Here is a 23,648-nt window from a genome sequence, read left to right as displayed (position 1 = left end):
ATTGGTTTTCAGTTCAGACCAACTCTTCATGGTTTGAATTATGAAACCAAATCCCCTAAACTTGGGCCAGATAGAAATCAGTTGATAAAGATGAAGATTAGATTTTAGACTCTATTTTGTAAAGTAGCAGATCATTTATCAATCTTATTGCTAGGTTTTATATCATTCTGCACTGGTAACATCTGGAATAAATAATCTAGCTAAGGTGCCATTACCATCTCTGCAGCACTAACTCTGTCCCATAAAATGAGTTTTAATAGCTTCCACCTTTACTCCCTTTAAATCTTTGTGTGGGGGTTGTTTCATTTTGTTTTGGCTTTTTTTTTAAATTTTACATTATAGGGCAATTTTAACTGTGAAGGCCACAATTTTAACTTGTTTTTAATATCAGAAACCCCCGTTTTTCTTTATATTTGATGGTTTCCCAAAAATATTAATATGTGACATATTTTAATAGGTTCCTGTTAATTAAGCACCAGAAATAGTGCCATTATGTATAGCTAAATCTTAACTTGATTAGCAGTACATTGAAACAGACATTCAAATGCTGACAATTGACCATCAGGATTTTTTAAAGAATAATTTAATGCTAGTTCTAATTCCATGATTTCATATATCTATAAATCTGGAGACATTGAGCCTATATGTAAATCTTCCCCCCTTCCCCCTTCTCCTTTTGATATGGATTGTTTCGTTTTTGCTTCATTTCCCCAGTAGGTATTTACCACATTGTGATCCATCTTATATATTTGTCAGTTTATGGCAGTTAAAAAAAAATAAAGTGCCTGAATTGCCTCAGGGCTGGTAATGAGAAATCTTTCTAAATTTTTGTGTAAGGTTACCATACCCTCTCCTTCCCCCCAATCCCTTGAAATTGAAGTACTTATTTTTGCAGCAATAATAAATAAATAAATCATGATGGTTCAAACCATTACTGCTCTTCTTTCATCTCTTTCCTGATTTTCCCCAAGGGCTAAACTAAGACTGAACTTGAAGCTTCAACCTATGGGGTACCACAGAGTTGTACCAGCCAAGGAGGAGCTCTGAAAAGGAGCTGTGATACTGGAATGTTGGATCAGTCTTTCGATGCGATCTCACACAGACCCCAGCCAATTCCTAACTTTGGGAATGAATAAATGAGGCAAACATTTAGAGATTTATTTCATTGTCTGGAATCCATCTGAAAGGCTTAGAAAATTTTACTTACGTTTCATTAAGGACTAAGGACTGCTTTATTAGAACCAAGAGATTTTCTGTGGACTTTTTGTACAGTGATCAGGCCAAATTCAAATCTGATTGCAATGGAGTTGAACCCACTCTCACAAGGTCTGAATTTATGTCAATTGTCTAGACTTCAAGTTTTCTCTGACAATCTTTCTTTATACCTAGTATTAATATTTGGGAGATAAACAAGTTAATGTTTTGCTACAGTATGTTATTTTTCAGGATTTTCCCTCTTTCAATAAATTTGTCTGTTTTGCTGAAGTATAAGCTAATGTCATATTTTAGGGCTTAGTTTACAAACCAGTGAGTAGTAGGAACTGAAATTTACACAGGCTTTATATTGTTGCTTTCCTCTCCAATTCCCTGATGTTCTTTTGTAATCTTCAGCCACCATACTGATGCTGGCAGGCAGCTGATAAATTACCCCATGAAGAATGCCACTCGGAAAATGTCCAGTCTTAGCCTCAAAGAGCAAAACAATATGACAAAACCACTTGATTTTGAAAATCTATTTAAAGGCAAAATACCGAAACCCATCCACCACTTAAGTATCACCAGTGAGAACCTACCTACTAGAGATGTTCCTGAACCAAAACTCTGGATTCCAAACTTTCAGTTTTTGGAGTAGTTCAGATTCTGATTTGGATCCAAATTTACAACAATCTGCAATGGGCCAAACCAAAACCCTGGATCCAAATATCTCTTTTAACTTTGAGAAAGTTTGGAGCTGGTTCCAAACTTTGAGATTCAGACCCATCTCTACCTAACCAGGGCAGGTTCTTCATAATCTCAGAAAACATCTGTGGGAGAATTTGTCCATCAGGCGAGGTCATTTCACATAAAGAAACTTGACTTCTGATGGCAAAAACATAACTCAGAAGGTGGGAATAACAAATGGAAGCAGTCTCCTTACTGAGTCACAAAGTAAGAGATATTAGCAAAGTAAAACTGAGAATAATTTGCAATAAATTATTTATTCAGTGAATTTCATGTATGTTTCTCTTCATAAATTGAATCTGAGGTCATGATTTGCTCATAAATTATTATTATACTGTGGCTCATTAGCAAGCAGTTGGTTGAATGCATTTGATATTCTAGCTGTTTTTACTGGACATACACTGTTAGAAACATGGGTCCATATCCCCAGCTGTCATAATGCTACCATAGCCAAGATCTAGTCCATGGCATGTTTCTGTTCTCTGACTGCCTGACTGGATGAGCAGAGTCACTTTCCAGTTTCTGGTGCTAATACTGACAGTCATAAGTTCAAAAGTTGCTTTTTCCTGATAATTTTCCAACATTCACTTAAAATTTGCTGATTTCACTAACATTCTTAACGGTAAACTGCTTTCTGTGAATAACTAATGAATGAAACACTAAAGGGCATGAAGCCAGAAAAAGTAAATTCATTAAATAATTCAAATAAATATTCATGACATTTATTTTACAGCTTTCACCCATCTTCAGTAGCAAAAGCTTTCTCTGAGGAACTTATTTAATTCAGTAGGCACACGTTTGCTGTAAAATCACAAAGAATCTCAGCTAAAAGCTCTATCAACAACTGGCAGTCATTTTCCGCTAGGTCACACTTTCAGACACGTGCTGTGAAGTGTTCAAAAGCCCGACAAAACCCTTTTTTCATCAGGGGTTCACTTGGGAGATTCTCAAAGGGCAGATGAAGAGAAGTAGCATGGACAGGGAATTGCATTCTAAAGGAAGAGCTGTGAAAGAGCTGCAGAGAGGAGTCATGCAATGATTGAATGAACGAACGAGAGAGACTCCAAAAATGAAGGCGGAAAGAGGAAAGCAAAAAGGGGAAGACAGTTAAAATTAAACAATGGGCCAGACTCTCAGCTGGCATAAATTATTTAGATTTCAGTAGCACCTAGACAACTCAGGCCCCATTGTTCTAGACACTGTACCAATATATAGTAAGAGACAACTCCCTGCCCCAAAGAGCATACAATCTAAATAGACAAGATAGCTAAAAGGTAGCAGATGAAGTGATTTACCCAAGGTCACACAGCAGATCTTGGGTAGAGCTAGGAATAGAACCCAGCTCTCCTGACATCCACTTCAGTGTCCTAGCCAGTAGACCACCTTGCTTCACCAGCTGAGAAGCTGACCCATTGTTTTGAGTTCTGTGCAACTTCTCATGTGCTTAGAGAAATGCATACATCTTTACTGAATCTGGGCCTTTTTTCCTGATTTTTATATCTGTCTACATTAATTAGCATTTGCAATCTGCTGTCCTAAATCCCAAAAGATTTAAATCCTTTTGAAACTGCATTGTTCTTCATTATTTGCTCTGCCTCCTATTTTATCTGACAAGGTGGCTGAGGCAATATCTTTTACTGGACCAACTTCTGTTGGTGACAGAGACAAGCTTTCGAACTACACGGAGCTCTCCTCGGGTCTGGGAAAGGTACTTGGAGTGTCACAGCTAAATACAAGGTCAAACAGATAGTGAGCACATATTCTAAGGGGTCATTCAAGGTCTCCCTATTTTAGCTGTATTTTCGAACTTGGAGACTCTCATTTAAAAATAATAATGCATTGGGACAACACCAATTAAGTAGGAGGAGAAGGAAAGCTTTGCAATCAATTATGAAAGATTGTTGGATATTTTTCCCCAACTTCTTAAAAACAAACTACAACTTAAAACCCATCAATTTTTAACAAAATTCAAAGATGAAAACTTATTAGAGCTTTAAAATTCAATGTATTCATCACTTCTCAGTCCTATTTTGGACATACCTAGTTTTTTACCACTATAAATGCAAAACCTTTTCATCATTTGATCAAAGGGGAATCATTAGGATGTCTCAAAATCTCTCAGGTACAACTATAATAACCAGTTATCAACTCAAACAGAAATACTCTGATCTTACATTTCTTTTTTATCTTGCTTTCAAATACAGCTATTTTCTCCCTAATAATATAGACATAAACAAAGAGCTGAAAAAAATATCTAATCTCTTTCTAATACTAGGGGACTCACATCCTGACTTTATCATACAGCAGATGAGAGTATAGAAGAAGCTCCTCCTCAATATCCAAAGGCCTGGAGTAACAGTTTTGATTTCTGTAGCTGTGATACTGCTTGGAAAGCTATTTTTAAACCCACTAATGTTCTTTCCGTTTCCACAGCTCATGTGGAAACTCAATATAAAATATTGTGTCTGACTGAGACAACCATTATATATCAGCTGCCTACATTCTGAAGTTATAGTGGTATAGAAGCTCTCCTTCCTATATGGTGAGTATGCCCTACATTGTTAATTATTGGATGGACATACTTCCATATCACGGACACCCCACTAACCTGGAAGATTCAAATGACACTACTTGGGATAAGTTTTGTAGACCAATACACTAGATCCACTGTCCCAGCTGCTGGATCCCAGCTCTAGCTCCTAACTGGAAATCTCACTTCAGCCCCAACTACAGTTCCAGAAATTAATCTATACATGATCTTCTATCACCCTCATCAACTTAATATCTGAGCACCTTTCCGTAGTGCTTTAAAAGATATAACTAGTATCTCTCACATGTGGTTAACTCTTTCTTTCACGCTTTCCTCAGGGAGAGAATTGTGGGGGCAGTGAAGTGCTTTGTTTTACATGGGTTTGTTGGAGGTTTTTTTAACTGTACATGCTGCTATACATTTATATTAGAGAAGGCAAGGTCAAAGAAGCATGCCTTGAACTTAGAGAAGGTGGTGAAGTTTGTGATGGTCTTTAATTTCTGTAGGAGTTCCACAACTCCTCAAGCTCCAGCTCAGTCTACACTGTAGCTGTGCAGCTATTGCTGCTGTAGTGTAGACATACCCCTAGTGACACAGCTATGCTGACCAAAACTCAAGCGGAGATGCAGCTATGGCAACAAAAGAGTACTTCTGTCAGTATAGCTCAAGTTGTTCAGGGAGGTCATGTTCCTACACAAGCTAAAAAACTCCTTCTGTCAACGTACATCCATACTAGGGGGCTAGGCTGTCATAGCTATGCTGGCATAAGTTCTGTGGTATAGATATAGTATATGAGTACATTAGAAAGTAGAAACGCTACAGTGGCACAGCTACAGCACTTATCATGTAGACACTTACTACCGTGACAGAAGGGGTTCTTCCATAGCTGTAGTAAATCCACCTATCCAAGAAGAGGTAGGTAGGTCAATGAAAGAATTTTTCAGCAACCTAGCGGTGTCTACACCGGAGCGTTACTTGGCTCATAGCACTGAGTGATGTAGTTAAGCTGACCCAACTTTATAATGTAGACCAGCCAATAGCCTCAGATAAGCCCTCTCAGACAAGAAAGTCCTGTCTCCTGTACACTAAAACTCTTTTTTTTTTTTACTGAAATAGTTATAACAGTAAAAGCCCTAGTGCAGATACTGTTATACAGATATAAAAATGCCTTATACCCCATATAGTTGATTCCCATTTAGGAATAGTTATACAGTACAGCTATAAAGGTGCTTTATACCAATGTAGCTGCATCCACCCTGACAGGGCTGTATAACAGTATAGTTCAAACTGTACATTTTCCTACCTCATCCTTCCTATCTAGCCCTGAGTGTTCCACAGATATGCAGAAGGATCAGGCTTGCTAGGAGAACAGAAGCAGGTTCTGTTATGTTCTTGCAACTAAAGAGGAAAGCCTATCTAACTTAGCTTGGAATGAAGCATAAAGTTAGATGAGACTTAATATGCATGTATAATATGCATTTAAAAATATACATTTTTTAAAAAAAAATCCTGAGTCTTTGATGCTTTGTTCCAACTGTTAAAACAAGGTATATTTTATTTAAGAAGGTTGTTGGTCAAGATCACTGTTCACAGGTTTCAAAAGAGATGAAACACAGATGCCCCAAGCCATATCAGACCAGCAGGGTGATATGCGGTTGTATACTCTGGACAGTGTACTCATCCTCCATCTATGAACACTGGAAGAATCGTGAGATTTTACCCTGAGACAAGTAAAGGCACAAGGCCTGAAACCTGAGGAGGTGCCCTCTGTCCCCTTTCTGGTCTTTCTGAGGTGTAGCTAACCTTGTAACTGTGGTAGCTGTATAAAAACTTTTTCATATTTAAAGGAGTCTCACTAAGCATAAGTTCTCCAAACTTAAGGGGCCTGATGCTGAATTAACTTACACTGGTGTAATTCAGGAGTAATTCCATTAAGTAAATGGAGTTTTATCATCATCAAACCACTCTGAGTTCAGATTCAGCCTTAAACTACACATTCAAAACACCTACCCTAAAAATGAGGCATAACTAGCCTTCCTAGAAAGTGTTGATGATCCACCATGTACTTAAAATCTACACACATAGAAATATACACATTCTCAAAATGTACAGGCTGTATATAAATTATTTATACTTTATAATCATCTACTTATTTCATTAAAATATCAGTCAGTGCCTGCACATCACCTTTCCTTAGACATGATATAAATAATTAGTTTGCAACTAAAAGGTATAGTGAGACTCCATTTGGTGAAGATAAACAGTGCAAATGACAATTGTGTGGCTGACACAGATTAAAAGAGAATATGTCCTGATGGAAGGAAATGAGATCTACTCAGGAATTCATGCCATATTGTGACTTCTCATATTGCAACAAGTCCTCAGAAGTACTTACGAGATATTTCCAAAAGGCACTCAGGTGAGGCACTAAGTGTAAAATATAGCACAGGCAATAGACCCAAAGGCTGCTCTAATTTATCCCGTAGTCATTAATGGTCTGCTCCACAAATCAATCTAGCCACTCCTACCATCCTCGACAATCTCCCTCCCATTCCCAAAGTATTCCCTATGCTGAGAGCTATGGGGAGAGATGGTGTAGGGCCACGACCTGACCCCACAGCTCCCCTACACTGTAGATTATTTCTCAGTAATAATTAAGCCGGCTTTGCAGCAGTCATAAAGATACATAGAGTCCAGAATCAGGCCCCATTTTCAAAACTAAATGTCTAAATCGTGCCAACCACCTTCACAGATTTAGTTGTCAATATGCTGAGAGAATGTATTATTGCCTGACTGATGACAGGAAAGGAAAAACAAAATAGAATATAAACCTAAAAAGTGAGTCAGAGAGGAGATATAGTATTCAGCAGTCAGTAACCAGATAGTCCCTTCAGGGTTGCAGCTGTTTGTTGCTGCCAAATTTAAAGAGCCAGCAATCAGAAAGGCATGCTGGCAAGGTCCCTATAAAAGATTGCACCGGCCACTTAATTCTGGCATTTCCTAACATTTGAGTGCTTGACTTTGCAACTTCGATGTTCTTTTAATGTAATTTTGTGTGTGCAATTATTTATAAAAACTAAGATGCAATTTCTATATCAACTGCTTGGTAAGAGAGTGACATCATATAGACATTTCTGTGAAACTTCGCACATATGTAAAACAGACACTTTCAGATGCCAATTGACAGCTTGCATATGAAAATCATCCCTTTTGCATGCCAAGCTGCATAGTCTGTACAAACAAATTCATTTTTGCAGAAGTGCACTCTATGTTTTGGGGAAGTAAGTTGGCACCGAGTTTTGACAACTCAGCCTGAAGTGTTTTCTTTGATTCTACATATAGTGAATCTACAGAGCTGGTATAATTTGTATGACTGGTACTGTATATCTTTTAAAAATATTTTAGTAATGGATCAGAATATTAAATATTTCTGTCTGATATTGTCAACCAGATATTCATATTTTTAAAATAGGTTTTTCATGTGAATAACTGACACTGTCCCACTCCCGATAATGTTGGGTCTTTTGCAGATGAAGAGCAGGAAACATAGATTAATCTTAAATAAGGTTAATAAATAAAACTACTAAAAGTGTATGTATGAGACTCACGAATCATCCTTCCAAAGTGTGTTAATTAAATCAGTGAATTAAACCTGACAACAAACATTTGAGGTAGGTAAGTGTAATGTAACCAGATTTATAAATGGATAACAAAGCACAAAGAGGTTAAGTGAGCTAATCCAGGTCATAGAGCAAATCAATGTCTGAGGCAAAGACAAATCAAGTATGTGACACCTAGATCCTTTTTCTGGTCAACACAAACAACACTGCATTGATTATATTCTAAATTTGCATCAAAGTTTAATCCTTTCGGAGTGTCAGATGGAAACAATACTGAAGAAGAGCTAGAAAAAGATGAGGGGAGCCATATTTGTCTGGATTTTGCTTCTCAATGTAGAGCCATGTTCATGATAATGAAGCAAAAAGTTGACTTTTTTGGCAACTAGGAGCAAGCAGAAAGGTTTTAATTTTGTAGCCTTCTACTCCCATACAGACTAAATACCCTGTTTTTTAAAAGTTCCACATAATATCTCACTTGCCTCGAGTTTGTAGATGCAGTTATACTGGTATAACTAGTATGTACAACAGAGCTTCTCCATATTCTTTTCAATGGAAAAGAAAAATGACTAAAAATATTTGAAATAACTTCCAGGAAATCTTTTTATCATTTTTCAGCCAGCTCTAATGTTCAACAACAGGATACTCAAAGCTTTTTTATACTTATGAATTAGAGCTAATAGGATTATGCTAATCTGATTCAACAGAAATAATTTTGCATCTCCACATAGCACCTCCGATTAAGGAGACTCAAGAGAAGAGCCAGGCATTTTTATGCATGGTCCTAACCCTCATTATAGTGACATGTTGCCACCCTTTGTCTGAAAATCTGTTTGTAATGACTAAACAATCTAGGAATATTCCAGATGTTTTTCAAAAGAATTTTCAGTGATGAAGCTTAATTAATCTTATGTCTATTTAATGCACCTTTGAGTATCAGGTTGATTCATAATATACACCTCAAAATGAATATTTTCTCATTCGCTCTTCACAGGATAAATTAATTTTCAAATTCTCTCTCTGAGGAGCTTTATGATCCCCCATTTTCTCATAGTACACAATAAAGAATGATCTCTCATTGTGAAAATAGGACATGCTTTAGAACATCCTTGCTTCTCTAGAAATCAACTCCACTACTTCATTGGCATCAACTGAAGAAGTGGACTCCTGATCTCACTGCTAAACTGGAGTCTCATGAAAGACAATGCCAAGTGTTATTTCCACCACACTACTACGATCTACTTATGATTATGAACAAAAATGTGTCTCTAAGCCATCAAGGAATGCAAGCAAACATTTGGTATTGAAAGTAATTGACAAGCCAACCAAAGCTGATACTGTTTCTGCCATCTCCTTTTCATCACAGGTGGAACTAGGGAAAACATTCTATTATATTGTGATGATTTATTACTGTGCTTTCCAGGTGACCAAATAGCAAGTGTGAAAAATCAGGACAGGGTTGGGGGGTAATAAACGTCTATGTAAGACTAAGCCCCGAATATCAGGACTGTCCCTATAAAATCAGAACATCTGATCACCCTATTTCCAGAGGACTACATTACACACATCAATGCAGAATTAATGATTGACGTATTTTAAAACTAAAAATGTGGTTAATTTATAGCAAGAAAAGAAGCAAAAATATTATTGTCACTTCTAATGCAATAGAAAATGACTCAAAATGGACTAGAACGTCATGCTTTGGCATAAAACGTTTTGTTAGTTAAAAAAAGTGCCATGCTAATCACCCAAATACTATAGAAAAGTGCTTAGACTAAGTTTACCGTCCAGTGCTCTCCAGAAAGTTGAAAAATAAACTTGTTTCTTTCTTTGGCTATTTCATCTGAGAAAGTACTCTTCTTACGGAGCTGAGAGTTCTTTTCAATTTTATCCAAGAGCTTCACAGTGGTATCTATAAAACCGTTCTTTAGGTATGCAGCTTGTGGAATGCCTTTCTTTCTGCACTCTAGTACAAAGTCCCATTCCTGCTTTATCCTGAAATAGTGCAGATAAAGAATTCCTATGAATCCAAATGACAGAGCTCAAAAGGTCTTATATTTGAAAGGAGGCTCAGTCCAACCTCCAAATTAGTGCACACATTTCACACGTATAAGCAGTAAAATTTGAATGCACACAAATCAGATAGAAACCCATTTGATTTTTTTATCTAAAAAAAGGTCCTGCTTGCACTTGGACAAGCATAGGCATCTTTGCATAGGCAAATGACTAAACATGCAAATAGTGCATATAAATTTAGATGCCATTTTTAGAACTTGTGGCCCAAGAGCAATGCTTGGGTTTGTAAGAATGAAACGTAGAATTCAGATGAGTAGGAGCTTCTTTAATGCATGTGAGAACAGGATCAGAACCAGAAAAGTATGCACATGTAAGGCCTGATCCTGGTCTCATAGAAATCAATATGAATTTTGCCATTGATTTCAATAGGAGTAGGCTCATACTAAACACATTACAAATATATAAATACAATGATAACCCTAAACTGGTCCTGGTTTTATGCCCATAATTTTGCAACTGGAAAATATTTTTCCCAATTTTTTGCAGCTATTGGAAATAATTCATTTTTTTCCCCTGACATTTTAGATTCAAGTAAAGAATTTTTACCTAGAAAACAAAAGCAGTTGCCTTCTAAGACTATGGTATGTACATCATAGAAGAGGGGAAGTTAAAGATCAGGTGATATATTTCATTCCAGCGAATTTCAACATGAATGTTACTTAGGGTTTCACTATGTGAAAAAGTTTTGCACCACTATAAATTAAACTGGCATTTAACTTAAAAGACCCCTATTTTGGTTTAAGAGTAGCTTATTTTGGTTTGGCTCAAGTCTATTAAGAAACAGGTATCACCAAATCAAAATAAGCTATTCTTATACCAAAATAAGAGTCTCCACAGAGCCTTTTGGCCTGGTTTAACCAAATTGGTGGTTTAAAAGCCAATTCAAGTTCTACTGGTGTAATTTGCTCAGAGATCACTGGCAAAACCCAGTGGCAAGGCAAGAGTTAATGGAGAGTACACACAGGAACTACTTGGAAAATCTCAAAAATACTGTCATAATATTACATTGAGAAAAATAGGTCCAAAAAACCTACATACTCTTTTCTAAAATTATTCTACCAGTGAGTGCATCTAATTAACGATAAAAGCTTTTTGTTGTTGCAAGAGACAAGGTGGGAAAGACAGAGGTGTGCAAAGAAATATTAAATATTAAAGGATAAAGAGGGAAGAGAAAAAGAACAACAACAGGATCTGAACCATTTAAAAGGGGGAGAGTAAAAAGTACCCCAACCCCTAGAGTTCTCTTCTCTGATATCTTAGAAATCATCTTAACTTTTAGAAACCACAGCTGTGCTTCTTTGTGCTTTCTTTCTCCATTTGTCCTATAAGTATATGCATTCTATAATTGTTGAATTTTGATTCTGCAGAACAATCCTTGCACTTTCATGGAATTTGTTGATCTTCCAGCAATGAATTAAAAATTTCACTGTGATAATTCAATGAACTGAAAATTGGCTTTTTTGTGCCTTGCCCTTTACTCAGCCAGCCCCATAAATGGTTAATTGTTTCATTCCTAGCTGGCTGAATTTAGGAAACCTGAATAAAACCCAAGTAAGTAAAAAAGAGGTGAGAGTATAAAAATCTTCTCCCAGCCCAGAACCAGGTTACCTCCATGCTGGCCATTATTTCTAATCCAGGAAGACTTGAGACTACACAATAAAGCTCACAAAGGGGAAGATTTAGCTCTAAATCCTTAAACAAGCAGGGAAGCATTAATGATAAGAGAATGTATTTTCCTCTGATATTTTACTGATAAAATGTAGAAAATATAACCTAGAGGCAACAATACGTTGTTAGGTAAGTAAAATGAAACTTACTTGAAGAAAGCCCAAACCACTGATAATTTAATCATTGATTAATGAACCAGAGAGAGATTGAACGCCATAGAATTATAAATACGACAACTACAAACTTGCTGACAAATTCAGCATGAATACATCACACATTGACATAAGAGTGAGGAAAAAATTTGAAATAACATTTTAATGTCAGCTTAACACAACATGCTCTTCAGAGCTTTTAAAGTATGATCTCACATGGTCACCAGGTTAAGTACCATAGATAAATATTGCATGCAGATGGAAAGTAAATTATACCAGTGGGCCAACAAACATGTCTGATTTTACCCAGTACGTGTCAGAATGAAGCCACAATAAATTCCAAGGGCAGATGTTCTAATCACTTGCAACCATTGCTTGTACCACTGGTGCAGCATCACTGACCAAATGAATCAATATAGCCTTCCTTGGATAGAAAAGTAATTTCTATGTATGATTGGAAGAATTTGATTTTTAATGGTAAATGTCAGTAAACATCAATTTTCACCATACTCACACAAATGGACAAAAAAATTCCATCTATAATAATCTAAATATACAAATAGGCAAAGTGCTTCTTGAGAACTTAGAGATTAATTTAAATCTATTTACTGTGTGTATTTTGATGTGATGTTGACAGTTTGTGTTTTAGCAGTTATAAAGTTTTAACTTTTTGAATCTCAATGTCATTAATTACTATCAACTGAAAATTTAATTCAGTAAAAACCTAAAACCAAATGCTTTAAAAGTAAACATGGATACTATCCGTCAAAATTAGAAAAAAAAATTTTTAATTTAAATTCTGCCAAGCCTACTTATAAATTTTATTATATATTCTAGTCTAATCTTATGCCAAGTAAGAAAAGTACAAAGAATTTTGGCAGAAAAATTGATATGCATCATTAAATTTAGTGATAGATCTGTAGTTTGTATGCTATAGATAATATCAGACAAGGGGACGGGTCCAACTATGGGTTCATCACTCAGCTCTTGCTAGTCACTGTTAAAAGTATGTGATTGCCATTGCTTCTTATGGAACTCTTATCAAAATAAACTGTTTTATCTCTGATTGATGATCTTGTATAAAGGAAATTCTGTATTATCACATTTCCGTTGTCAAATGCTATCATGCATGTCTTTGAAAAAGAAAAAAAAAAAGCCTGTGTTGAGAGTGGGAAAATTCTATAAAACAGTGCACCAAATCCTTGGGTGGTTTTTTTATTTATTGTTGTTTTTTGGAGGTGAGGGGGAGCGGTTATGTTTTAAGAAAACACCAGCAGCAGCAACTATTTGGCACATCCAGACCTTTTTAAATCTGTTAACATTTCTCTGAGGTAAGTAAGTTGGTTTCCAGTCTAAATGCTTTGTTTTGAAGACTGGTTTTCTTTTAAAGGCCATGGAAATCCCAGGAATACATTTTCCTCTACAACAAATATGTAAGGCAGTGAGGAGATCTTTTATTGGACCAACTTCTTATCTCATCCACCTTGTTTCTCTAATATCCTGGGCCAATATGGCAAACATGTAAGATAGTTACAGTGATACAAACCTCATAACCTCCTAAAGTTTATTTGTTGTGTTCTTTCTATTAATTAGTAGTAGTGGTGTTACAGTTATTAAGCTGTGAAATAGCTTGATCCTCATCCTAACATTTAGTGAGGTTTCTCATTTGTTTTAAAGAGATGTCGATCATTCTTATGGTGTTTGAGAGATCATTTGGCCACTGTTGGGCCCAGTCCAGTTGGGCATATGGCACGAATACAGCATAAAAAGGGGAGTGTTCCTTTCTGGGCATGGAGATTGTTAAAGTAAGATTTAAGGCCCCAATTCAGCAAAATATTTAAGCATGTGCCTAACTTCAAGCACAGAAGTAGTCACACTGACTTCAATGAGACTATTTATGGGTTTATAGCTAGGTATATGCATATGCATCCTTGCCTTGGAAATCTGTCAACATTGTTATAACCTCACTACAGGCCAGTCAAATGTCAGTTTTCAGTAAGCCCACAAGGTAGTATTTTTGAGGTATGGAGTAGGATCAGCAGAGATTGTGAATATTTAAGTTTTCATTATTGCTGATGGTGTCTTCAGTAAGACCTAGTCCTTCCCCCCCATAAACATCCTTTACACACCAAAACAACAGAAAGATTAAACAAACTACATTTTTCCTCCTAATAAGGATGGAAAAGTTCTGTGCTGCTGTCATGTTAGATTCTCCAGAGTTTTCACTTTGAGAGTTATACAAATAATTGCTGAGAGGCACATCAAACAATTTTATACTTTGAAGGAGTGACCTGTTTGGAAAATGAGTAGTGTGACTGGACTTATCATCCAAAAGGATTTCAGAATCATTAACCGAGAGGATGCTAATCATTTTTGAAGGCAAATGGCTAAAATCTTTTTTTCAGATAATTTAAGCCCTGCTCAGTGGCTGGATGGGAGGTCTCAAAGAAAGAGACCAGTGCTTTAGGAAGTGGTGTGATGTTTCGTTAGATGGCACTCTTCCCTCAGAATCAGTACTAAAAAAATAGCCTGGCATACTACTTGAGGGTACTGCATTAATTAGCATGTTATCTCTTGAGTGAGACTCATCCGAAGACTAGCCACTTGAGTTTATTAAAGAACCCCATGGGATCTTTTTCAAGAGTAGGATTGTTAGTCTGGGCCAAATTTTCAGTTTAAGTCATTCTGTTTAACGAAATTCTCCTCTCCTCCATAATTCCAATTATTCTTTTCTTTCCATCCTATCCTACTGCCCTGTTGTACAGGTTTGCAGCTGAGGAATATGGGCTGTAATGTAACAGTCAGAAGACTGTCCTTCTGTCAATTACATTATGTATAAAGATCTGTATGAGCAAATGCACATGAACAAAGACAAATTATATTGCTAAAATAGTAGTTATTTTTATGCATAATTATTTTTTATGCATAATTACTTCCATCCTAACTACCAGTTTTCCAAGTATTCATAATTTTCCAAAACATTTGGTTTCATCTAAGTTTGTTTAGAAAGTTTCTCAAAAATAGCAGAACCATTTTTTGCTCAATGGAGACCAAAAATAAAATATTTTCACTATTATAAAAATTCTTACGGCTTAAAAAATAATAGCCACTAGCAGTAAAACAGCTGGAACTAGAACATTAAAGTTCAGCAGAGAAATAGAGAAGAGGCTTTAAGTGGTCTGTTGAGCATTAGTTTTGATTAACAAAGTTATAAAGCCTTTGAAAAAAAGTTACACTCTGCACATGGACTGAATGTCGTCCCGGCTTTTCTCTTACATTCAGAAAGAGTCCAACTTATGGCTAACTTAGCTACACACTGAAAAGTTTGGTGAAGTAAAAGAAATGAGTGACAGTTCCACAAGCTCTGCCTTATTCACTTCTGGTTTTGTTAGTGGTCTGAGAATGAACCAAGGGGATTGATTGAGCTACTTCTTAGGTAAAACCTTAGTTGGCTAGATTGGACATTTCCACGCTTTTAAGAGTGTAACGGTGCAGTCTTAGGTTTGTATTAACAATATGTGTGTTTAAATTACACCCTTAAACACACCCTGGTGTAAATGTAAGGTACTATTTTTTTGAAAGAAGACGGAAAGTAGAGACAGACTTCCATATCATGAGCGCGCTTAACATACTACATGAAGCTTCTCTGTCAGCATGCCGGATTTCTAGTTACTCTCTGGTATTACGGCAGGCAACAGAAGGTCACAGATCATCGTCAGAATGTAGAACCACCAATTAGAAGCTGTATTGTAAGCAACGTTACATTTACATACTTACTAACCCAAACCCATTCTCTTACTAACTTTTATTTACTTACTAACATAACTTACTAACACACTTACTAACATTTACATATTTACTAACCCAAACCCATTCTCTTTTCCACATATTAGCTACTGGCTCTATTCTCTAGAATTTGTATTCATTTCCATATGGATGTAGTGAACATATAATACTATATGTGTCTAAAGCATTGTGGCTTGTAACTTAAGCCGTGGTCAGGAAAATTTAGGATGCGCTTTTCTGATTGTTTTATTCACGATACCACAACCAATCATTTACTCCTCAAGAGAATACTGCGACCAGTGTTCTAGGATACAGAAAGCAAGACACCAAGCTACCTACTGGCCTACAAAAGTGCCCCACTATTCAGCAATACACCAGCTTTTCTGAATTGATGCAGCCCATCTCCATTTCCTAAAGCCGCCTCATGTACATCTATCTCCCCATGTGCATGAAAATACCAACATAAAACTTTCAAGTGATTTGGGAAGCATACAAAACCTTACTGCTTATAGATTTATTTTCACTACAGGAAGTTCCTCTCCAAAACAGAAACAAGTCTGCAGAAAATAAAGCTTCACCCTAGCAGAAGCTATCCCTCACCAGTGGTGCAAGCAACCTACACCCAAACAAACAAAGTCTTTCCTGGTGTAGGACATAAAAAAAATAGAACAGCAACTGCAGCAAACCTTTCCTTTCACTAGGGGCACAATAAATATCATTCCCTCAACCGCACTTATTCAACACAACACAACAACATGCTCTCCTTCCTTACAGAATTGGGTTCATTCCACTACCTACAAGTGCTTGTTTGCTTCTGCCTTTTATACCCTACACTTGGTCCTGACTGTTTATGGAGCTGCATGTGCTCCACTCTTTAATCCTTTTCTTTCTAATTTCCCAACTCTGAAGAGCCAACAGGGAAACAGGTGGTTGACTTGACTTTGCCCAAATGGATCCAAGGCCCAGCTACCCAGGGCCTCATCAGAGGACCCAGATGGGCAATACACCCCATCGCAATTTCACACCATTTCATACTTCAGAATTAGGTTTTGCTGACCAGCTGTTAACACTTTAGAGTAGAAGTATCCATAAAATGTTCATAATCTTTTAGAGTTCTCTCTTTTAACACGAACACAGTTTTAAAAATGTATGGAGTTCCATTTTCAAAATCCATGTGCGCATAGGCAAGGTTTCCCTTTTGTAAAATCTTGTATCTCAGAGGATTACAAATGGAGGAGTATCTTGCATTTTTCACAGTGAGACCTCTAAGAGCTAAATTCTGCTTTCTCTACTCCAACAAAACTCCCTTGATTTCACTGGGAGTTTCTCTGAATAAGGATCACAGAGTTTGGCTAAATAATAGCAAGTCCATTTAAACTCAGGGACTGTCCACATGGAGATTTAGTTTGTGGCAAGCTGAGGTGTAAATCTATAGCACATTAATTTGTCGCACTCTACATTACCATGTGGACCCCACTACTGTGCACTAAAAGTTCCCTAGTGCATTTTGACCTATGGCTGTTTGAAACAGCCTTCCCTTTGAATCCCTACTTCTGAATGATCATTGTGGGCCAGATTCTGATCCCCTTACTCGCATGGAGTATGCACTGAGTACTTCTATTGATTTCAGTGGAACTACTTGAGAAGTAAGGTACTTCTCAATGCGAGTAAGGGGTTCAAAATCTGGCCCTACATGTGACTCCCTAAATCAGTGAGGGTTTTTTCCTCCTTACAAGGTGACAGTGGCTCCTGTTGGGAATTTAATCCCAGGTACATTCTTTATCTGTAGTTGAGGGTTACTTCGAAAGGTGCAAAACATTTTCTTGTCTTTGAAAGCATCAAAACAAATAAAAGAAATCACTTCCAATTTGATCTTTATCATCCAGAGCCCCAGTGATCAATATGGAGTAGGTACCTGGGCACCAGCTCTTTCCATGTGAGAAGTGGCCTTTGGAAAATGTTGTTGATTTATAACAATAAGCAGCAAAATCTAAAGCTGAATTTCTGTTTTGTTTTGTTTTGTTAAATGGTTAGCAATCAGTCTCTCTCCCGGACAGCTTTTATGGCTAGTCTCTCAAATATGAATATATCTGATCAATATAAAAGACATTATGTGAACATATGTACAGAATAAGTAGGGACAGATTGCATATTACCCTTGCTCAGCTGCACAGGTGTGAAGGGGTGTGCAAGAAACCCGGCGAAAGTCAACTCCACTCCCTGTGCTCTGTGCTTGCTCCTGAATTCTGCATGGAGGTAGGTGACCAAAAGGTGGTGAGGAGGGGTGGGAAGAAGGCAATGTCATGTACAAACATTGCCTGCCCCCATACACACATCAGTGGCCTGCAGAGTGGGGGGAATTCTACACCAACCTAATCCCTGATGCAAAATCCATGCACACGCAACACATGCAGGGAACACTACTGGAAAAATAGTGTCTGTAAGGCAAAATCTACCTAACACATCTCTGCGATGATGCAGCTCCACAGCAGACGCTATTCAAGGATTGTGGCTACATGTCACAAACTAGACGGTACAGTACATTTATATATTATAGATGCCAAATCTTACTCCCAGTGTAGTAGGAGACCACTTCAGGCATAATACTAGGTGACTGTTGCACAACAGCAAATAAACTTGAAAAGAGGGATTCCTAACCCGCTCTGGATGACCTTGTAATATAAACTGGAAGATTTATCTTGCATTTCTACTCCGAGAGAGATTGTTACTCAGCAGAGCGACTTACTATCTGAATTCAGTCAGAGCTCCTTTCTTTGCAGGCAAAACTGTTACAGTGTGTTATGCTTTCCACCAAAGTAAGTGCCGTGTATTAATTAACGGGTAGAGAAGTTGCATATAAATCAGAAGAAACTGCTAAACTAAAATCAGAAAAGAAAAAGAAAATACTTTTGGATTAATAGATATCAGAAAGCAACTCTATCAGTTGCAGAAAGGGGTTCTTCCCAACTCACCTGCTCTTGCTTTAAAAGCCATCAAGCATCTAGGAGCTCCTGCTGGGATAATGAGCTTTGCATCACCTACCACTGCAGAACGGTGCATGAAAGCTAGAATTTTTTAAAGGGCTCTGCCGACAGCTGTTGGTACTGAAAAGTTAAAAATTGGGCTGAGTGCTTTTTTTTTTTAACTAATGTACGTGTTTTTAAGTACACACTTTTCTTGGAAATTCTGTCATGTGACAAGAGGGTTTTTCCTCTAATTGCGAGTTTTGCATTAATTGCCATTTTCTTTCTGACTTTGGCTGCATTGTTGTAATTGCCTGATCCTGCACCACTGGAATTAATGGGAGTTTTGTCATTAACTTCAGTAGGTGCAGTATACTAACACAGGGCCAGGCTTTGATCTACCTTACCCTTGCAGTACTCCCGTTGAAATCAATGGGATTATTTGGAGAGTGTGATGCTTCTCAACATACATAAGATCTGGTCCGGTGTTGTGGGACAAAGTATTGTATATCAATTTCAGGCTTAAAAAAAATTTTCCCTTGTGGATATAGAAAGTTCACACTGTATGTTGCTGTATTCTGTATCAAATGCTGGGTCTACCCCCTTGATACAGAAAAAACCATGAACGGATTTGTAACCTCATTAATGAATATAAGAAAATTGTGCAGAAGGATTGGACAGAACAGATCACCAAGCAGTGTTACTTTAGTAGAAGAGTTGGGAATGATAAACAAGCACAGATGTCAACTCCGGGGAGGTTGTTGTCTTTATGGAAAGCATGACTCACAGGACAGCTCTGGGACTTGCCCTAGTACACTGGCAAAAAGTGAGGTAGCTCAAATTAGCTGCATTGCAGCAGGAAAAAAATACTCCTTGCCATATTAAGATGCCCTCTTTTTCTATCCTGTTGAATTTCCCTAATGTATGCAGTTATGATTTGCTTTTGTACTAGCTCACACAAGTAGGAAAGAAAATGATCTGTGGTTCTGGAAGTTTAAAAAACCTAAACTCTGTACAATGAATTAGACACAGAAACGGAGGCACAAAATAGGAGCCAGATTGTGGCTGGCCATTATATCGGTGCTCAAAGGGTGCAGGGACTTTCCCTGCCTCTTGCACCCCTTTGCAGGGGCTAGCAAATAGTCTGGCTGGAAAGTGCAGGCCCAGATCCCTCCTAACAACTTTGTGGGCACTAGTTGCCTGAAAGGGGGCAAGAGGGTGAAGGTGAAGCCACTGGCCTGTCTCCCATTCCCAGAGCAGTCAGAGAAGCTGGTTGGCACAGAACAAGGAGCACTTTTACCCTCTTCAATCAGTTTAACTCTCTTAGGGTTTTATAACCATCATGATAGTATCTGAGTGCCTCCTATGTCAAATCAATAGCAAGAGAAAAATCCCTGGGGAACTTCATGGAGTCTCTGGCACTTTATCCTTTTTGGGGTAAAAGCTCTGCTTATGGTATGTTGCTTATTAGTTTTGTCTTTGTTGGGTATCAGTGTTGTGTCATTCTTATGCTGGAAAGGCTTTTTCAAAGAAGATTTTGCAACATTTCCTACAGATGTAAAAACTCTGGATTTACCTGATCTCTGGAAGTTTGTTCCATAGCCAGATCCCCTCAACCAAGAGAGCTTTCTGTCGGGTGCCTTATCCTGGGCTTTTAAACAGTGACATAGCTCCTATATGAGACTGAGCTGCACTGGAGATCCCAGGAGTAACTCCTTCTGAGTCAGCCTTATTTCATTATAGGGATTCATGCATTCCCTCCACCAAGGGCTGGTTCACATTTACCGTGCGATTCAGCGGCAGTCGACGGGAGTTACACAAGCTACGCAGAGTAGTTTGCATAAGTGATGTTGACTGCTCAGCTTCCCTTCTGCGCGCTGTTCACACTGCACTGAGCCTACAGGAACAGCGTTCCCGTTGACGCAGCGCTACCCTACTTGAGGGGTGGACTTATTCAATCGACTTCCTGATCGATTGAGCAGGTCTCACTGACCACTCAATCGATCCAGAAAGATCAATCTGGCGGCAGCAATTTTGCCGCCATCAGTGTAAACGTAGCCCAAGTCACCATCCAGCCCACTGCACTTTTCAGCAAAGATTCTTTTCTTTTTTTTTTTCCTCTTCTCTGAGCAATAAACATGGTATCAGTCAAGCCCTACAACTCCTGTATTATCTTCCTAATATAATATTCCACTGACCCTAACAGAGATGATCACAAAGAAACTGAAATATCATTTAAACAAATCATTAATAAACTATAATAAAGCAATCAGTACGAACAGCAGGGGTGAGTATTGTATTCCAGGCTTTTGTTTTGCACTTAGGTTGGGACAACAGAAGGCTCCTTTGATAGTTCTTTTGTTCTGTTCCCTCTTTTCTCCTTTGTGGAATTCAGGAACACTGTACCTGCATGTATATGTCTTCCCTTGTGTTTCTGCTGATAACATAACAAAACAGCACAAAGCATTTCTTACTATTGCATTTGACAAGTATATTTTCATAAGCATTCCACAATAAGTACAGTACTTTTCATGAACTAGAATAGAAGGAGGGGAGCATTTCTGCATTTTTAAATTAAATCTATGCAGTGAACTAGCAAAATATCCCATCAGTAAATTGGAGTCTACACAGAAAGTTCAGTAACTAAAAAGACAAGGCAATATAAATATAATTTGTGCTGTATTTCTGTTACAGTCATTGTAAAGGGAGATAGAAAGTTACATCAGCAAATCCAAACCAATCAAATTAAAATGGATTCCTAGGATCATTTGACTATCCTTTGTATGTAATGAAATTAACAGATATGTTAATGAATTCAGTTAAACAGAAGAGTAGGAGGTTATCTTACTTCTCTAATGAGCTTTTTGCTAATCTTTCCTTCTCCTTCTTTTGAGTGTCTTTATTCTTCTTGATTCGAGTTTCCCACAAGCCTCTTATGAGAGAAATGTCAAATATTATCACCTGATGCCCCATGTCACTGGCATTAAGCTTTTCCTGTAAAAAAACAAGTGTATCATTACAATGTTGTCATAAGAAGGGAAGAAAATAATGAACGCAAATAATTAATATTCTGATCCAGTTTCTTAGTTTGGTTGGGAAAAAATGGACAAAGAAATATTAACTTGATTAAGTATCATCCAACAAAAATAATTTTTCTTTAATGATTCAAGTAACAATAATAATAATAGTAATAATTAATAACAGTTTATAAAGTTCCTGCCAATCCCTAATGATCCTAAAGTGTTTACCAAATTTAGGTCATCATCCAGCTGACCCTTTTTCAATCCTTATTTCAATCAATGGGACTACTTCCCCGAGTAAGTTTTCATCATGTGGTTAAGGGTTGCAGGATCAGTCCCATAAAATACAGAAATTACTTCATCTACTAATGAAGAGCAATCACCGATTTGTGAAATGTAGCAGCTGTTTAGTAGAACATAGCAATAGTCAAAGACCTTGGTTCAGCCAGGCCACTTAACATGCCTCCTTTTAAGCAAGCGATTAAGTACCCTTCTGAACTGGAGCTTAAGCCCAGAAGTAAAGTATGCTGTGTCCAGCCGAAACGGCAGAGACAAGTTAAATACATTGCTATTATCTGCGACCTGCTCCTACTCCTAGTGAAGTCAGTGGCTAAACTCCCATTGCTTTTAATAGGAGCAGTATTGGAACTTAGCCAGAACATGAATGTTAACATCTCTATTCTTGCAAGAAAAAGTGCTGTGGGACCTTTGAGTATCTCTACACTGCACTGTAAACCTAGGCTCACACTCAGGTTTGAGCCCAAAACCTCCTACCAGCCACACACAAATCAGTCTGATTTGGGTCAGCAAGTCCTCAGGATCTGGGCCCAAAGGGGCAGGTCTAAACCTGAATCCTGCTGAGATTTGAGTCAAAGCCCTGTCATTTTGCAGTATGGACAAAGCTCAAGCCACAGATCCGAGTTGGAAGGTCTGTGTACTGCACTATGGGCATGTTAGCATGGCTGAGAGACCTGGGTCCAGCTATTGTAAATCCAGGTTTACAATGCAGCATGGACATTCAAGTGTGAGCTTGGCAATATGGAGTCCACAAATGCAGGTCCCACAGACCTGGATTTACAGTGCAATGTAGACCTCAAAAAAGAGGTCAACTCCAACACGACAGTGCCCCTTAGCACCGTTCTGAGGCACCAGTTCAGTACTGACACAGAGGGAATCAAATCACCCATTAAATCACCACCACCAGTACAGAACAGGTATATCTCTGGATAAAATTAGTAAAACTGTTCTCTCTTGTTCAGTGTTGTTGCTGAAGATGTTAATCATCTCAACTCGATTTTTTTTTTTATCATGAGTTGCCGCTAATCTATCTATAGAGGGCTTTTGTTATGCTTACTTGTTCATAAAATGGTTCACTGAGCCAACATTAGGAAATCTTATAAAACAGAACTCTGAAAGCCTTCAAAAATAATTGCTTCCACCAAGATAAAAACTGCTGTTTCTTCTCTTTTTGTAACTTCACTTGAGATTTCATTAGATGCCATTTTTATTACATTCTTCGTTAGTAAAACACACAAAGGACTTGAGCTGTCAATCTGCTGTTGAAGAAATAGCCTGTCCATTACCTTAGTGTGCATTTTCAAGCTTTCAGCTATTAATTTTTCCAAGTTCTTACTCTAATCAGTGTTTCCAGACCTCCTATTCTTCCACTGGGGTCACTTACAAGCTGGCCTTGAGTCACAACACAGGGAAATGCTCCTCAAACCCCTATTTCTTTTATTTTACCTTTTCTTAATGCTCCTTTTCTCTTAACCTACAAAATATCTCTACACTAAAGGGCATATTAAGGAATACAAAAATAAGCTCTTTAATCAACAAAGCACCCCAGTCTCCCCTAACCAAACCCTTGGGGTGAGATGGACATATGCAGACTGATA

At 37.7% G+C, this 23,648-nt stretch overlaps 1 protein-coding gene across 7 annotated transcripts in view; it reads right to left on the bottom strand.

The window, feature by feature from the left end:
- Positions 1 to 23,648, bottom strand: part of LRRC2 (leucine rich repeat containing 2) — a 114,995-nt gene that overhangs the window by 44,263 nt on the left and 47,084 nt on the right. For all 7 annotated transcript variants that reach the window (XM_067568576.1, XM_067568577.1, XM_067568575.1 and 4 more), the window contains 2 exons: positions 21,582 to 21,727; positions 9,873 to 10,083 (listed from right to left, as the gene is read on the bottom strand). In XM_067568576.1, coding sequence (XP_067424677.1) covers positions 9,873 to 10,083; positions 21,582 to 21,706 — 336 coding nt within the window. In that variant the 5' untranslated portion in view covers positions 21,707 to 21,727. The remainder of the gene's footprint in view (positions 1 to 9,872; positions 10,084 to 21,581; positions 21,728 to 23,648) is intronic.

This window comes from Emydura macquarii, unplaced genomic scaffold (assembly GCF_026122565.2).
Source record: "Emydura macquarii macquarii isolate MOO-44397 ecotype Brisbane River unplaced genomic scaffold, CSIRO-AGI_Emac_v2 contig_2897, whole genome shotgun sequence".
Classification (NCBI taxonomy): Eukaryota; Metazoa; Chordata; order Testudines; family Chelidae; genus Emydura; species Emydura macquarii.
This window is presented reverse-complemented; position numbering and strand designations above follow the sequence as displayed.